Raw genomic sequence first — 17,433 nt, forward strand, 5'->3', positions numbered from 1 at the left:
ACATATGTTTATATGTTCCCACGATTTTACAGGATTTCCATCGAAATTTCCGACTTAAACCGAAATTTAAAATTTCCCTATGACCTATAATGGAACATGGCTCACGACCAAGTATGTCCTTGTATCATAAACAAGCTTGTACTTGGGCTGCATTATTAAAGAGGTGAAGGGTACACTGAGCCTTAACTCCGAGAAAGTAACTGAACTTACCAAGGTCCTTTATGACAAATTGATCTCCAAAACAATGAATAAATTGATAGAGAAGGTAATGGTTGTCACCTGTGAGCATGATTCCATCTACATGAAGGAGAACAATGAGGGTGCTGTTACTTTTAGATGAATTCACTACAGATAAGGATGTATCAGCTTCACTTTGACCAAACTCAATGTGAAAAACAGAAAGTACAAATCTGTGAAACCAGTCGTAGGAAGCCTAGTGAAGACTTTATATGGCTTTGTATAGCTAGCAGACATGTTTAAGCCAAACATGGTCCATGAAGCCCGATGGTTGCTCCCTGTAGTCCTCTTGTAGGCAGCCACGCAAAAAGGCATTTTTGTGGGTGTCAACCATTCCAATTCGGATCCCTTTCAGAGTTTGGGTCACGCTCCCTTTCGAATTGGACCACCCTTGGGAGAGTCCTATGCCTTGGGAGTGTCCTATGTCCTACCTATATTGTACATTTGTACATTTGAAATTTGGAAAAAAGTAAGAATCTCCAAAAAAATATGCCTCTAGGGTGGGCATATGGTTATGAGAGAGAGAGAGAGATTTGTTAATTACATGTAAAATGAATTAATTCAGTATTAATTACATGTCAAATGAATCAATTTAGTATAGCAATTCAGAAAAAGGATCCAAAGGGACTTGAAGACTTCAAACATTTGGTGACGCGAAAAATGTAACTGGCACTAGAAGACGACTGATAACGGTTGAAAAAAAAGAAAGATCAAGATCACAGAAAACTGGAGTGTCAAGAACAACAAAAATTAAAAGGCAATTTCAAAGGACCCATCAATCTGAAACTCATCTAGCTGGGTTTTGATGAAAGCTTCAATATCTTGAAAGGTCGAGAAATATCATGAATCACAAACCCCTTAGATAAGAAGATATCCCCCTCCACGACCTCGACTCCATCAATTGAAAGAATTCCACTGAAATTCAACCCGTTAGTTATTCTTAGATCTTGATTAGGAACAAGAGTTGAAAGAACTGTTTTTTCCTTCATTAGAGCCAATTCTCGATAAGAAAATCTCTGAGGCAGTATATGAAACCTGACAATCCCTTCAAGCAGCGGTGTTGGTGAAGCAACATATGTGAACCCATTATCTTGTGGAGCAAAGATAGTAACAGAGCTCAAATTCATGAAAATTTGAAGAATCCCATCAAGAACTAAATGCAATCCGATCGAAAAAGAGATAAACCCATTATACCCCAGTAATCTGATAATCTGGGTCCAGGGTACTCTGTTTCTTACCTCTGTGGAATTCAAAAATCCACTCGAAGTCGCATTGCAAATGGGCTATAGAATGAGATTCTCGCGCGAAAAGAACGGTGCAAGCACTCCATGAATTGCGTAAGTTCCTTCAATGAATCTAATGGGGTGGGCAATCAAGACCCCATTAATCTCCAACAATCTTTCTTTCCTGTTTGAATTTGTAAATTCCATCCCCCTCCTCTCTCTTTTTGAACGTTATTCGTTGAGTTTTAAGGCAAAGAAAAACGTCAAAGGGGGTGAATTTATCCTCAAGCTGTGAACCATTCCCACAGAAACCGTTTAAGAGGGGGGATTTTATCCGTTGGGGGGGGGGGGGGGGGGGGGGGTTGGTGTGAATATCATTTCCCTAAATTGGGTTGAACCCGACGACCCACGTTGCCCTCTATTGCCAACCACCAGTTGTTACCAAGAGCATTTATAAATTCATGAATAAATAAATAAAATCTCAATAGATAGCCTGTTTATAAATTCATGAAGCGGGTCTAATACATTACTAATGCTATGCATTGTTTTAAACATAGCATTTACACCACTGCTAAACATTTTAAATTAGAAATCTTCAAGTTCTATTTGAAGTAGCTTCCGAGAGGGTTTGTCCTTCCAGAGTAGTTACGAGCTAGCATCATCTAGTTAACAAATCAAAGAAAAGACCTCCCCATCTAGAAGAAAAATCATCGCAAGCACAACTGGAAGTTCCAATTGAAGTATATTGAGTCCTTCCTAACTCTAAACCAGGAGAGGAAGCTGAGGGCGTGGAAGCCTCTCACCTTCATGGATGCTGAGGGCGTGGAAGCCTCTCACCTTCATGGATGATGGGTTTGATGAGCAACGACTGCACATGATCATCAACCCCTGCAACCTTTTCATCATCACCATGTTGATAAATGACTTGAACAGTTCTTGCAAGGTTCAAAGAAGCGTTGACGATAGCAGGGGGCAATGGAGACGAAGAAATCAGTTCGCTGTTTAGCTCCTTCCACAAGCTACTAATGAGTTGCTTTATATGGTGTCTTGCATCTTCCTCCGAGGAAATTCCATTTTCTCTCATGTAGCATTCTATGCTTGAAGCTACATCTCCTCTTTCCATTTCTTCCTGCAACATTTCATCAAAACAACTTCATATTGGTTGTTTAATTCCTTCCATAAATTATGGCGAATAAGCTAGTGTGTGTGATTTGTTAGAATAAATAAGATGTGTGATTTGTTAAAATATATCAAATCTTCAAAGATATGACTGTTGGATCATTAGGGTGATAGATTAGGCAACCGAGTAGTTTGTCTTTAGTTTTGAATTTCAAATATGGGATTTGCAATGGACGCTAGCAATTCCCCTTAGTAGTTACTTAATTTTGCACATGTATTTCATGACTTTCGTATAAAAGCATCTATAAATAGAATGCAAAGCACCTAATATATTAACTGGTTCTCTTCATATTTTTCTTACAATTTTAAAATCTTTTAGGGTTAACATACCTTGGATGTCCCCAGATCATCCCAGAGTCGAAGAATTTCTCCCGTACAAGAGAAGAGCCTGGGATAAGGTTCTAAGAATCCTATAGTTTCGTTTGTGATTTTCCGTCCCGTAAGAAAGAAAGCATGAACAAGAGCCATGTATGTTCCTCCGGAAGTAACACCATTACTGAGATAACCGTCGAGACTTGGAACGTATCCTTGGCGAAACCATTTCGCTTCAACTAAATAGGATTCAATTAAATCTACCCACTGCAACCAAAATGAATTAAACCATTAAGTTTTAGATTACTTTTGCATGGCTCCAACAAAATAAGAGAAAAAAAAATGTAAACTTTAAATACCGTTCTCTTTAGAGGGGGGATTATATTCCAACCATGTTCTTTGAAGACTTTGTAACTGATTTCATTGATGGTGTTGTATAAAGCCATGTAGCAAATCTTCATGTATTCTGGAAGTTGCTCCATTGCACCAAGCTCCCAACTGTAAATTGAGTCAGACTAGTTGTGTACAACAGTTCAAGCAAATCATTCTATTATTTCCCACAATAAAAGAGCGTCCTTAAACACACCTTTGAATTGCTTTGGTAAAGAGGACAAGTTCATCCAACGATCCATACTTATCGAAGATATCATCAACGACAGTTAAAAGAGCAATGGCTTTGGTGAGTTCAATCCGGCACTGTGAGAAGCAAGGCTCCCAAAATACCCCAACAGTCCACAAGTAGCACTCTAATGGCTCATCTCGAGCAAAGCTAAGCTTCTCAGCAAGACCCATTTCTTTCCACCACCTAAATTGTCAAATACCGTAGCCAAACTCATAAAATCAAATGCAAAATTTCAAGCACAAGACACTCAAGACATTCATTTGAGAGATTTTATACGGTGCCAAGGGCAGATGCCCTGCCCTTGTACGTGCCCGATCAGGCACCATATAATTTCTCTTCATTTGAAATAGCATAGCGAAGAAATAAACCTTGTGATTATAGGATAAATACTGGGGATGCAACTTGGGCCTGGTTTGGTCGGGTTGAAACCAACCCTAGCCCAACCCAAGATAGCATTCCCTCAGCCCTAAACCCACCCTACTCAGGCCTTGGGTCTGTGAAACGACCAGCTACTCCAAAAGCTTAAGACTTGAAGAAGGCATTATTTATTCTTTTATACTTTAACACTCCCCCTCACATGTGGCTCCTCTTTCTTTGGGTTAGCCTACACGTGGCAAATGTGGCCCCACTTTTGAATTGACCATTGGATACGAATTTTTAACCTCAAGGAGGTTTGAACACAGGACCTTTCCTCTGATATCATGTGAAACGACTAGTTACTCAAAAAGCTTAAGCCTTGAAGAAGGCGTTATTTATTCTTTTATACTTTAACAGGGTCGAGTTGACAAAAACAGAAAAAATACCAAAGAAAAACATAACCTTAAGATTTTTAATAATCACGATAAAATTAAAGGAAGGAGGTTGGATTCGGTCTCCCAAGGCCTTAACCTTAACCCAACCCGAAATTAAATCGGGTTGGCTTTTCTGGCTTTTCCCAACTCTAACCCAACCTGATCCAAGTTGCACGCCTAACAAATACTTATAAATGACTCACCTTAAGATCTCCACCATCTCTCTTTGGTGCAGGGATTGAACCACGTTAAAATCCAAGGTTGCTAGCTCGAGGAGAACAGAGCAGCTTGAATTTTCCTTGCCACATTCCTGAATGTACTTCTTAGCTTCCAACCTCACCATCCTCATGTGCCTTGGAAGCTCTAAGGCACGGCTGATATCTCTAACAAGAAGACAATCGGAACTTTGTAGTAGTTTTTTAAGGTGATTTGTGGAGAATTCCATGGCGTGTTGTAGTATATCTTCTCCGGTTGCCCCCAAGTAAGAAGCTTCATATAAAGTTAGCATCCCCAGTGTGTCTCTGATCAAGGATTCCTTGAATTTCCCCTTCTTGTCCATGAATTTGTGGAATACGTCTGTTTAATAATAACCCAAAGCCGATGTAGTGGTTAGCATAGTTACAAAGTCGTGATTCGGGACTTGTTTGGCAAGGCAAATGATGTTCATGGAATGATTGGTAAGTGCATGAATTGCTTGATTAGGATGTGACTCTGACTTCAATTCTCAAGACAATTTCATTTTCAATCATTTTGAATTTCAGATGAAACATAAAAATATTTAAAATTGATGGATTATTTGTTAAATTCGCCTTAAATTGGGATTTTTTTTGTTAAACTAGGTAAATTTGAACTTATTTTAAAAAGGAAAATGATATGGAGACCTAGAGTAGGACCTAAAACGGGACCTGTAATGAAAATATGCCATGTGTTAAAGAAAAATTTACTTTTTGATGATTTTCCTAAACTTAAGGGATTGCTCACTTCACTACTGATGTTGTGGCGTGAAACAATTTGTTCGGTCCCCTTTTAGGTCCTACTACTCTCGGTTTCCCTAGCACTACTCTTTTAAAAATGCAAGATTTTTGAGTTATTTGGGATTCTTTAAGGGGGTATTTAGGGAAAAAAAATTATGGAAAACCTGTTTACCATAGAAAGTAATATTGCATGGGAAAATTGTTTGCAATTTTTTTCTTGAAAACAGGGAATTTTTTTTTGAATGGTAAAACAGGGAAAATTTTTTATTTTTGGAATTTTTTTTGGGAGATGATATTTTCACCCCATCTGCAGTACGCATGCGCCCCCTTATAACGTGATTTGACGTGAACAGTGGGCAACTTTAACGCTTTTTGACGTCAAATTACTGTTATAAGGGAAGCGCATGCGTACTTCCCCGGGGAGTGAAAATATCATCTCCCTTTTTTTCCTGCATTTATCTAAAATCCAGAAAAAATAATTTTCCTTCGAGATTTTTCCTTCTTACCACCAAACAGCCTTATGTTTAAAACAGGGCATAAAAGATTGAGGATCAGCGATATGGACCATCCATCAAGTGTCTCCTGTGAATGGATTATGAAGCAAAAACCACATTGATCAGACAATCTGAGCCATCTAATCAGAGCGTTTTATCTAAATACAAAGCTAATATTAACACTTGTAATCTTAATTATCTAGCTACCAGAAAAACTTGCTCTTGGCATTTGTCTAAATGCAAAGCTAATCTTAACACTTATAATCTTAATTACCTAGCTGCTAGCTTGCTTTTATCACCTTGATGGGTTAAATGCGTACCACTTAAAAATTAATCTGTTTATTGTAGTTAAAATGGAAGGGAAAACTATCACTTACCAGGCCTTACATTGTAGCCATGTTGTCTGAGCAATCTAAACCGAAGAGAGGTGAGGAAGAGATCGTCGTTGTCGTCATCTTTTCTAACAGAAAACTCATCCAAAATAGCATCAATCTCTTCTTCGAAATGATAAGCAATTCCTAGCCGTTGAAGGTTGTCTATCAGCTTCATGATATCCGTTGGATTATTTTCTCTAGTTAATTTCCTTTTGGCTTCTTCTTTTAGTTCTTCTACTCCTTTTGTGCAGTAATCAGGTCCTGGTGCTAACATCTTAAACAGTGAAAAAAGATCATCAGAGATATAAAGAGAGAGATGTAACTAATATACACAGCTTTAATTAAAAATATTATAAACATTATTTATAAATAAAATATTACTTTGCTTCAAATTAAATGGTGCCCGAGCGGGCATGCTCGGAAGCACCGACCTTGACATTTGATCCAACATCAAATATCAAGGTCCTCAAGCAAATTAAGAATAAGGATTAGACCTGGTAACATGTATTTCAAAACTCGTATTCGGACAAGAACTCGCCTTAGTTAAAACCAAGTCGACTCGAAACAGTCTGATTGACGCGATGAGTTTTCTATGGACTCAGGTGAATCAAATGAGTTTTTGATTGACTTTGTAAAACTAATGCCAAGTCAGCTCTGCTAAGTTAGTGATTGAATTTGGGAATTTTGAATTGAGACATGCCACATGATTTATAGAGCTGTTTTGAATTCAGATAATGTACATTTGCTTCTTTGTGAATTACTATTCTAAAGATTGCGATTTGGGTTTGAAAACCTCTTAGACGACCGTGCACGCTGAAACCAATAATTTCTTGCCAATGAGAATGTATGTAAATATTCGAGTGTTTCTAGGAAAACGGACGTGCTGGAAAAAAAAACCTAGAATTGCCAATGGGGGACAAAATTTTGAAAAACTGTTAGAGAGGGACGGAATGGGGGTTATCAAGTCTCTAAAAGTGGTTATCAAACTCTCAGAAGGGGTTATATCAAATATAAAAAAGAAGAAGGGAAAATTGCCGACGGGGGAGGAAAAAAAAAACTAGAATTGCCAATAGGGGACACAATTTTGAAAAATTGTTAGAGGGGAACGACATGGGGGTTATCAAGTCTCTAAAATGGGGTTATCAAACTCTCAAAAGGGGTTATCAACCCTCTTTAACAAAATTTCAAAATTGGGTCGTCTTTGGCAATTCCAGTTGTTTGTGTCCCCGTCGGCAATTTACCCAAAAAAGGAAAAAACAGAGCACGGGTTCCTAGACAAGGAACGAAAAAGGCAAACAATGACAGCACGTATCCCAACAACTGAAAAAAAATCGGTGAGAATGGCCAAATCCTCCGGTCATTTTCACGTCTTTTTTTCAGGGGTGAATTTATCACTGCCCTCTTTTTAACCCCGAATCCGATTTTAGAAGTGTTTTCCTAAATATTTTGTAGAGGTATCCTGGCCCATATTTTAGCAAACAAAGCAACTTCCCCACAAGAAGTGTTTACCTCTTACATAAGGTAAGAAGAGTAGCCCGACAAACCTCAGCTTACCTAACCAAAATAAATAAATGGTAAGGATTATCTAATTGAAGGAGGAAAATAACGTGCGCTCTCTCTCTCTCTCTCTCTCTCTCTCTCTCTCTCTCTCTCTCTCTCACACACACACACTGTGGGTTCCCGACCCCACATGAGCTAAGAAGAGTAAGAGGCACTTGAATTGGGTAAATCACGTATTCTTGGAGAATCTAATGGGACCCAACGGTTGGGGTGCAACTCCGGTCGGGTTCAACCCGAATTGGAAATTTCAAATTCCCATTTAGTAGTGATGTTAATTCCAAAATATACATATGATCCTAGTTTATATTAATATTACTGTATTCCATCTGAAGAAGTTTTGTACGTGTTTTTCTTTTTCAACATTGAAATAGTCTCCACAGTCCTCAATGGACGGTTTGGATAATCGTATGGTGCGGGCCATACCTTACTTTAATAAAGTGAGGAGTGTGATCATCAAAATATAGTAGTGCGGATAACATTTCCCTTTGTTAATTGTTAGTCCCTGTTTGTTTTGGATTTTGAGAACAGATTGTGAGTCAAAAACTGATTATTGGTGACTCACGATTGGTTCTCAAAATCCAAAACAACCCGGCTTGAGTTGGGGTGGTCAACTGTTGGTACCATATCCAATCGGGTCAACCTGACCCAACCCAACCCGAATTGGAAATCGGGTTGAGGAAATTGCAAATCGGGTTGGGTCGGGTCGGGTTGGGTTGGGAAAATGGGTTCCTTAGGCTTGGTCCGGTTGGCCTCAACCCGTCCCGAGTTGCAGCCCTACCCAACGGTAGAGAGATGAGTCCCAAAAAGATATTTCTTATTGTTGAGTTGTGGCTCTGTTTTTGAGCCGTTGGATTAGATAGGATTGTTGCGGTAATTGAGAAGGGTTTCGTAACCCACATGAGGTAATAAGAGTGTAAGACACATAATTAGATAGTCTAATTGAACCATCGTAAATCATGTATTCTCTTTCACGTCTTGTCATTTTCTTATTATTATTAATATTCTTTAACATTAATTGGATCCTAATTTGGGTTGAATTGGTGGAACCCACCCAATCAAAACATATCATCGAGCAACATCGGCATTTTTGTCATTTTAAAAGGTAACTTTTTCCTTTTCACTGAAATTTGAAACATTTATCTACAGAGTATAAGAAAGACTTCTTTTGAATGAAGCTTTGGAAGTGGTAACTCTATCTCTTTATTTTGCATTTTCCTCTTGATCTTAATTAACAGGAAAATGACAAAATGACCAAAATCCCACTAAATTTTCATAATAATATCTACCAATTTCTAGATGCCGGATTGACCAGCGTCAGCTGGTACTTGCAATTGTTTGAAAATTCAACCCTCGGTTTTCATAGCAAGCGTGACAGATAGAGAGATACCGTGTGTTGTTGAGAGGGGTGTTTGAGTAAGTTGTAATCTTGGAACAGGGGGATATAACCCTCGTGAGCACGCATTGAGAGGTTTCTCCATGAATTTGAAAAGCCTTTCCTTCTACAAACACGGAGTTGTTGTAACAGAGAGGGAGAAGAAATATAGCACCCTTTCAACCCAGCCATTGTTTCCTCTACTTAGTAAATGAGTTTTGAGTATTTTTCTTGTTAGTTTTGCGTACTATATATTAACAAAGCCTTTCCACGTGATTACGCTTGCAACATCACCTTTCCAACAGGGTATCCTATAACAATATTATTTTATGGAATGACTATCACGTTTCCCATGGAGAGCAAAGGATAGGACCCAACTTGAAATAATATAAAGAGTTCAATGGGATAGCTCAACAGATTATTTATTTTATTTATAAGAAATGTTAACGTTGCACCGACAAAGGGAGGCCATGTTGGATATTTTTCGTGGCAAGTGCCAGCGTACCAATTCACTATTGAACTTGGGTGCAACCCTAGATCTATAGTTGTTGTCATTGTATTTTTGGGACTTTATTTTCATGTAGCCAACTGCATAAGTGGAAAAATAAGTTTTTAAGATAAAGCATTAATTGGTTCGCATTGCCTAATTCCTATTTTCACTTTAGTTTATTGTCTCCTTAATTGTGTTTCCTGCCTTGATCATTTAAATCTCCACAATTTGATCATTCATTGTACCGATTCATCCCAACAGGCGGGATCCTCAGCTAGACCAACCCAACAATCCCTAATGGGACTCATCTTGACATGCTTAGCTACCCCTAACATGTTATGGTATAGACATTTAAATGAATCATATTGAAATCCAAGGTTGCTATCTCTAGGAAAACATATCTTCCAGTCCGAAATATTCCTTCCCACACTCCTCAATGTGCCAAAGTTACCTACACCGTTAGTGTCCAAAAGAAATCGACTTTCTTAGGTACTCTTTTCATATATCTCTTTGTACAACACTGATCAAATTAAATATGAACTTCTCTGGTTTTTTATTTCCATTTTCCTTCTTTAATCGTATGCAATCTGGGAACTTTGTGCCTTTTTTTAGAAGTTACATTTCAGTTTCCATAACAATCTCTCTCTCATTGAGAATGGTTATAACCTCGTGACATTTCTCTTTGTGGATCATATTTTGGTCACCTCTTTTTAAAATAAATAAGAAAAAAGTTTAGAAACATCACCAAAAAAAGGTTTCATACTCCCACATTGTCCTTGAGTTTGTGCATTTCTCTCCACTCATTTTCTTTGTTTCTTTGATGATATGGCAGGTTAGTAGGACGTAGGTATCAACGTGGGTTCCTAAGATTTGTATCATTCAATTAGAACAATTTTTTTTTTCCGAATGAGGATTTTGTTAATCGAAGAAAGAGGAAAAGTCCCAGCACCAACATGGTCCCAGTCCCAGCACTAGAGGAAACAAACAAAAACCGAAGGATCCGATTTACTTAAAAAGAGTAAGTAAGAACACTCAGAATCATCCAAGATAAGAGACTAAGACACAGGTCACATGTGGATACGAATCCAAGAGACTAAGACACATATGGATCCGGTTGCTTTAATCAGCAGCTCACTCAATTATTTTTATTTTTCTTTCTCTCTCTTCAATGTCCTTACTCTCTCTCTCTATATATATAGAGAGAGAGAGAGTTAAGTGAAGCTACACATACGTGTAGCTAATGTGCGGTCGACCCTTCAATGTCCATATATATATATATATATATATATATATATATATATATATATATATATATATATATATATATATGAGGAATAAGATTGTGCGGTCGAGGGCCCAAACGCATGGGTCCCACATTTTTGTGCTGATCAAAACCATTCATTTGCAAGGCCCCATCATAGATAGGGTGTGTACAAAAAATCAGGTCCATTGGATCATCCTAGCCCCTCCAAAAGTGGAGGGAAAAAATGGGCATATTTGTGGCAAACAGTGTCTGTCCATTTTCCCCTCTACTTTTGGTTGGGTTAGGATGATCCTATGGAGCTGATTTTTTGTACATACCCCATCTATGTAAGGGCCTTTCAAATGAATGCTTTGGATCATCCTAACAAAGTGGACCCACATGAGTTGGGGGCCCTCGACCGTACCTAAGCTTGGTGCGGGCGACCGCACACTCCTTTTCCTCTCTCTCTCTCTCTCTCTCTCTATATATATATATATATATATATATATATATATATATATAGAGAGAGAGAGAGAGAGGAAAAAGAGTATGCGCTCGACCGTTTTCTCATTTCATGCGGTTGAAGAGAGAGGGTTTGTCTCATTGGCTGTTGAAGTGGGCCCATGCGTATGAGGAGAAAGAGTATATGTTGTTAAAGCTGCTGAAGCAAAGAAACCCAAATTGATTCCGACGATTCATGCGGTTTCTCCTCCCACAGGTTAGCAAAAAACCCCAAATCATTTCCATAGGCTGATCCATGCGTATGATGAGAAAGAGTATATCTTGTTAAAGCTGCTGCAGCAAAGAAACCCAAATCGATTTTGACGATTCCGACGGCTTCTCCTCCACAGGAATCGTCGGCTTCTCCTCCACAGGTTAGCAAAAAAAACCCAAATCGATTCCGACGGCTTCTCCTCCCACAGGTTAGCAAAAAAACCGAAATCGTCGAGCAGCAGCACCAAAGGAAAAAAAACCCAAATCGAAGCCGACGGCTTCTCCTCCCACAGGTTACCAAAAAAACCCAAATCGAAGCACCAGCAGCAAAGAAAAAAAACCCAAATCGAAGCCGACGATCCATCCGACGGAAACGCTCGAACGATCTTCTCCTCCCACAGGTTAGTGCCTTCTTCCTCTTTTCCTCCTTTTTTTTATTTTTTCTCCCTACGAATTTCTCTGTAAAGAAGAGGGTTTTTCCTTTTCTTTTTTTTTTGCCTAAGGATTTCTCTGTAAAGAAGAAATTTCTTTGCTACGGTTTCAGCTTTATTTTAACTTCTCTCTCATTTTCTATCTCTTTGCTGCAAAAATCTTGCAGAAATTTTTGATTTTTTCAGCAGGAAAAACCCAAATCCTCGAGGTCTCGAAGCCGACGATCGTCCCTACCCAGCCGGAAAAAGGAGAAAGGAAAGGAGAAAGGAAAAACCCAAATCCTCTGTGAGATAATTTTCTTTGCTCCGATTGCAGCTTTATTTTAACTTCTCTCTCATTTTCTATTTCTTTGCTGTAAAAATCTTGCAGAAATTTTTGATTTTTGATTTTCTCTCTTTTTTATTTTTCTGCTGAGAAGCTAATCGATTTAGGGTTCTTTCTCATGAAACCCCCTTCGACTGGAAACCATAAATCCATGAAACCCCCTTTGGGTTCTATATTTTAAATTTTTTCTTCTGTTGATGCTTAATTTCTAACGGTTCTCTCTGTTTTTTTTTTTTTTTTTTGTACAGTGGGTTGGTAAAAGCTAATCGATTTAGGGCATTTTTTTTCATGAAACCTCCTTCCACTTTAAACCCTAAATCCTGTTTAAAATTTTAACATAGAAGCTTATTGCTGCAAAAATCATGAATGTTGCACAAATTTTTGATTTTCTCTCTCTTTTTCTCCTTTTTTCCTGCAAAAATCATGAATGTTGCAGGACTTTTTTATTTTCTCTCTATTTTAGGTTTTCTCTTATGCTCATAGCTTATTGTCATACTCAATTCTCAGTTATTTTTTATCTTTTTGAGGTTCTGCTAGGGTTTTTTGATGAATCAGTGTTTTTACGGATTGTTCAATTATTCTGCTTATGTAATGAGTTGTTAACTTACTGAGCGTACTCGTCGAATGCAAAATACCCTCGGGAATTCCCACGTAAGACGGTCTGTTGGATAATCCAATAGATTCGACACTGCGCACGGGATACCCAACCCTGACCCTACACCTGAACGTACCCCTGCAACCCTACTTTCAATGTACCCCTATAACCCTACTTTAAGACACACAGTAGAAAATATCTGTAATATTTTACCATTTCTTATTATGCTAATGGGCCATGTATATGTTGGTTTTTTAGGTATAAAATATGGACCCCTCTATTGACGACGTACATGCAAATGGTTTAATTGAGTGTGACAATGGGTTTAATCTGAACGATGATACTTTAGTATGGGATGGGAATATAATTGACATTAATGATGGGGTGAATGTCAATGATGATGATCTACAATGGGAGGCTACTGATGGAAAAGACGGAGATGAGGGTTGTAGTCATACAGTTACTACTCCCAACAAGGTTGTCGGTGAAGATAGTATTGCGAATATGCCGTTTGAGGATCAGGTTTTTCAAACTTGGGAAGCTGCATATGAGTTCTACAATGCTTATGCGTATGCTACTGGTTTTGGACTACGAAAATCTAGTACTACCATATCAAATTTAACAAAGACGGTGATATCGAGAACGTTTGTATGTAATAAAGAGGGAGAGAAAAAGGATAAGGAAAAGAGAGATGATGTTAAGGACTTGAGGGAGCGTTGCCTTGCCAGAATGAATTGTAAAGCAAGGATGATCATCAAATTGAGAGATAAAGAGTGGAAAGTTACAACATTTGACGACGTCCATTCTCATGACCTTACTTCACCACTTAAAACGCAAATGCATCGTTCACATAGTCAGTTCCGTAAAAACAAAGGCTGTAAGAATTTGATTGAACAACTCAGTGGAAGCAATTTCAAGCCTGCTCAGATAAAGAATGCCATTAACTCTACTTCCAATGCTCCCGTGGTCTCAACAAATCAAGTTATTGCCCATTTGAGAGCAGTTAGGGAGAATAATATGGGTAAAGAAGCGGTGATAGTGGCGAACCATTTTCAAAAGAGAAAGTCTGAAGACCCGAACTTCTATTTTGAGTTGGAGTTAGACGCGAATGGAACTTTGCGTTCGATGTTCTGGGCTGATTCCAGGGCAAGACAAGCATACCTTACGTTTAGTGATGTGATCGTATTTGATATGACTTATAAAACGAACAGGTTTAAAATGCCGTTTGCAGTCACTGGGGTTAACCATCACAGGGAGTCGACTCTTTTTGGATGTGCACTTCTTGCGGACGAGACAGAGGAGACTTTCACCTGGTTATTTGAGCAGTGGCTCGTGTATGTTTCGTAAAGCTCTAGGTGCTATAATAACTTATATGGACGGGGCTATGCGAAATGCAATTCGAAAAGTATTTCCACATACCAGGCATCGGTTTTGTTCGTGGCACATAAAGAAGCATCTTGAGGACATGAGAGATGTCGACACTGATTTCTACAAGGATTACAATCACTGGTTTTACAGGAGGGAAATAGAGGATTCTTAGACAGAATGGAAATCTCTGGTTGATAAATATGACATTGGTGAAAGTCATTGGTTAGGAAAAATGTGGGATATCCGCGAGCATTGGGTTCCCACTTATTGGAGAGACACATTCACAGCAGGAATGACATCTAGTCAACGGAGTGAAAGCATAAATTCCTTCTTTGATGGTTATGTTAACCAGAACACCTCCTTAGTTGAATTCTTGGGTCAATACGACAAGGCACTGGTTGAGCGGCGTAAAGCCGAATTGGAAGAAGATTTTAAGTCTAAAAATACAATTGCCAAAATGAACACAACCAGCCCATTGGAACTAAAGGCTGGGGAATTCTATACAAAGAAGATGTTCACCATATTCCAAGATGAGATTATGGGTAATTTTGCCTTATGGAAAGACAAGTTGGGAAAGAACGGCAATGTTGTGGAATACAATGTAGGAATCAGGACAGATGACAAGAAGAAATACCTTAGGGTTCTGTTTGACAGTTCCAACGATGTAACTGCGACATGTCAATGTGCTAAGTTTGAGAGGGAAGGAATATTATGCAGACATATCCTTCACGTTATGGATAGAAAGCAAGTACCTACTATCCCCAAACGCTATTTATTAAAGAGGTGGTCAATTGATGCAAGGTATCGAGCTGGAGGCACAACATCTATAACCCAAGGAGATACTAGTGGCGTGAATGGACTGAAGAGGTGGTGTCTAATGTCAACATGGCAGCAACTGATTGAAAAAGTTGGTAATGACGAGATTCTCTTCAAGAAGATGACTGATTTTTGTACAGAGCTTGCTGTAGAAGTTGAAAAGAAGGAGAAGGAGATTGTCTCTCCGCAGAGTGACTTGGTAACAGTTGGTAGCCAAGTGCAGTCAAACATTGGTCCTAGTGAAATACCTCAGTCAAACATTGGTCCCAGTGAAATACCTCTGTCAAACTTTGATTCCAGTCAAATACTTGGGTTTACAATTCGCGACCCTGAAGTTGTAAGGACGAAGGGCAGGCCAAAGCGTGCAACGCGTCATGTATCTGGCATAGAGGCCACTCAAGCACAAAAACAGCAACGCCAGTGCTCAAAATGTGGGGGATATGGACATTACAGAACAAGCTGTCAAAAGAGGACTAAGGTTTGGAAACGTTATTATTGGTCTTGTCAATTTATTATGCTCCGTTTTTTTCCTTATTGATTTAAATCTCTACTACTGTGCTTGCTAATAGGTGGCTGCAAATGAGCAGCAAAATGCCGATACCCAAGATGGAAATGAGTAAGATGAAGAAAGTTAGACTCTTGCTGTTGTACTACTGTTGTTGTACGCTTCTTTATGGTATGAGATACCAACCCTTCCCCCTGTTGCTGATATTAGTATAATGGTTGGATTTTTTTTTAAATGTTCTTCTTTGTCATAGCAATAATTGTTATAGGTCCACTACTTATTACCTTGATTAGCCTTTAATTGGGCTTTCTGTTTCTCTTTTCTAGGTCTTCCACATATCGCATTTGTTTTCTTTTTATCCATATAGCTATTGTTTGAATTTGCGTTCCTGCAGGTGAATGGCAAAACAAAAGTTCTACGTTGTTTTCAAGGGAAGGCAGATTGGTGTATTTGAAAATTGGCAGGATTGCCATCTTCAGGTCAACAAGTTCAGTGGAGCTTGTTATCAATCATATGGGACTAGGCAGGAGGCAGATGTTGTCCTTCATGCCTATTTACATGGCAGTACTGGGTGCGTACAAAAAGGGGAAGAGGAGACCAGCTCTCACGGATATTCACTAGCGTCAACAACTTCTGCCGGGTCAACTTCCTCTTCTACTTAGATATGGTTCTTATGTTTGGTTTTCTTTTGATTTTACTAGACATGTCTATTGGCTGTAAATTTGGTTCGGATTGTGTTTTAGTGGACATAGCCCACATGGTGATCAATCATCAAATCCGTTATGACTATGTTTGTAACTATAATCTAGATTCTCAAAAGTCTAAATCATGCACAACACATGAATATTTTTGTAACTATAATGGACTGTTTTACCTACGTGAGTAATGTTTACAGATGGATATACAATTCCAGCAGGATGGGCGATTATGGTGTGTCCTCCAGCCGTCCACTTGAATCCTGCAACTTATGAAGATCCACTTGCCTTCAATCCATGGAGATGGGAGGTGTGCCATTATCAGTTTTCTATGAATCATGGCAACAAAAATGCGAAACTTCCTTTCTTGCTAACAGAATGTAGTGTTCTAAAAATGGGTCTTGGATTTTCTTTCATGTTCTTTCTTGCTGTTCAAAAATTGACAAACATGAACAAATACTTAACAGGGCACTGATGCACGAGGTGGTTGGAGCGCTGAAATCATTTTCCTTTGGGCAAATGACATTCACATTTCTCTTTCAAGGGATCCAATTTGAAGTGTAATAAGGCCCTGTCTGGATTGCTGGAATTTTCTGCAATGCTTTGAAGAAAGAATTTTGTCCAAAATTCCATGCTTTTCCCTTGCTTGTTTACACATGAAAAAAATTATAATGATATTGCTAAAATTTATCATATGCTTTTAAAATGTGGAAACAGAAAAGTTTCCTAAGAAATGTGTTTTTCCTAGAATCCAATACAGGGCCTAATCTGATTATATTTAATTCCATGTGATTGCATTCTCTCTCATTGAAAATTAGTTTAACAAGTGGCGAGAGAGGGCTAGTGAGGATGGGAGGAGGAAAAGTAGGGAGAGGGCAAGAAAAGGCAGAAAACAAGGAAAATAAAATTTCTATTTGTAGGGTGTAGCGCTCTCTCAACATAGGGGGGGGGGGGGAATCCATGGTTGCCAAACATGGCCTCAATGTTATCACATTGTTTTTAATGAATGTACAAATTTAGGAATTTTATCTCCCATCTCAATAAGTGACTGTTTTGAATCCAATTCATTTTTTTTTAGCAAGAGCTCAACTTGACCGGACTCAAGTTGTACCC

At 38.6% G+C, this 17,433-nt stretch overlaps 3 protein-coding genes and 1 pseudogene across 3 annotated transcripts; 2 read left to right on the forward strand and 2 right to left on the reverse strand.

Moving 5' to 3' along the window:
* Positions 1–1,028: 1,028 nt before the first annotated feature.
* On the reverse strand, positions 1,029–1,667 carry LOC143882445 (fasciclin-like arabinogalactan protein 21; annotated as a pseudogene).
* A 459-nt stretch (positions 1,668–2,126) lies between these two features.
* On the reverse strand, positions 2,127–9,344 carry LOC143882553 (putative terpene synthase 11). Its single transcript, XM_077386027.1, has 8 exons — positions 9,154–9,344; positions 6,210–6,480; positions 4,568–4,940; positions 3,538–3,756; positions 3,311–3,449; positions 2,970–3,218; positions 2,298–2,589; positions 2,127–2,263 (listed from the first exon to the last, which is right to left on the reverse strand). The coding sequence occupies exons 1-8, from the start codon at positions 9,328–9,330 to the stop codon at positions 2,223–2,225; spliced, it is 1,761 nt and encodes a 586-aa protein (XP_077242142.1). The 5' UTR covers positions 9,331–9,344; the 3' UTR covers positions 2,127–2,222.
* Positions 9,345–13,203: 3,859 nt separating this feature from the next.
* Positions 13,204–14,476, forward strand: LOC143882446 (protein FAR1-RELATED SEQUENCE 5-like). Its single transcript, XM_077385936.1, has 2 exons — positions 13,204–14,270; positions 14,359–14,476. Exons 1-2 carry the CDS (start codon positions 13,204–13,206, stop codon positions 14,474–14,476), a joined length of 1,185 nt encoding a protein of 394 aa, XP_077242051.1.
* Positions 14,477–14,536: 60 nt separating this feature from the next.
* LOC143882447 (protein FAR1-RELATED SEQUENCE 9-like) lies at positions 14,537–15,740 on the forward strand. The gene is made up of 2 exons (XM_077385937.1): positions 14,537–15,598; positions 15,690–15,740. The coding sequence occupies exons 1-2, from the start codon at positions 14,537–14,539 to the stop codon at positions 15,738–15,740; spliced, it is 1,113 nt and encodes a 370-aa protein (XP_077242052.1).
* The last annotated feature ends 1,693 nt before the right edge of the window (positions 15,741–17,433 follow it).

The sequence above is a fragment of the Tasmannia lanceolata genome, unplaced genomic scaffold, assembly GCF_043159265.1.
Source record: "Tasmannia lanceolata isolate RefF3 unplaced genomic scaffold, GAP_Taslan_0.1 ptg000008l, whole genome shotgun sequence".
NCBI classification, from domain to species: Eukaryota; Viridiplantae; Streptophyta; class Magnoliopsida; order Canellales; family Winteraceae; genus Tasmannia; species Tasmannia lanceolata.

Excerpts from the sequence above, each read along its gene's own strand:
- LOC143882447 (XM_077385937.1), top strand. The coding sequence starts at position 14,537 with ATGTGGGATATCCGCGAGCATTGGGTTCCCACTTATTGGAGAGACACA. Across the intron at positions 15,599-15,689 it reads GCTGTCAAAAGAGGACTAAG|GTGGCTGCAAATGAGCAGCA; the intron begins GTTTGGAAACGT and ends GCTTGCTAATAG.
- LOC143882446 (XM_077385936.1), top strand. The coding sequence starts at position 13,204 with ATGGACCCCTCTATTGACGACGTACATGCAAATGGTTTAATTGAGTGT. Across the intron at positions 14,271-14,358 it reads TTATTTGAGCAGTGGCTCGT|GCATCGGTTTTGTTCGTGGC; the intron begins GTATGTTTCGTA and ends TCCACATACCAG.
- LOC143882553 (XM_077386027.1), bottom strand. The coding sequence starts at position 9,330 with ATGGCTGGGTTGAAAGGGTGCTATATTTCTTCTCCCTCTCTGTTACAA. Across the intron at positions 6,481-9,153 it reads ACCCCTCTCAACAACACACG|ATGTTAGCACCAGGACCTGA; the intron begins GTATCTCTCTAT and ends TCACTGTTTAAG. Across the intron at positions 3,219-3,310 it reads TCCCCCCTCTAAAGAGAACG|TGGGTAGATTTAATTGAATC; the intron begins GTATTTAAAGTT and ends TTTTGGTTGCAG.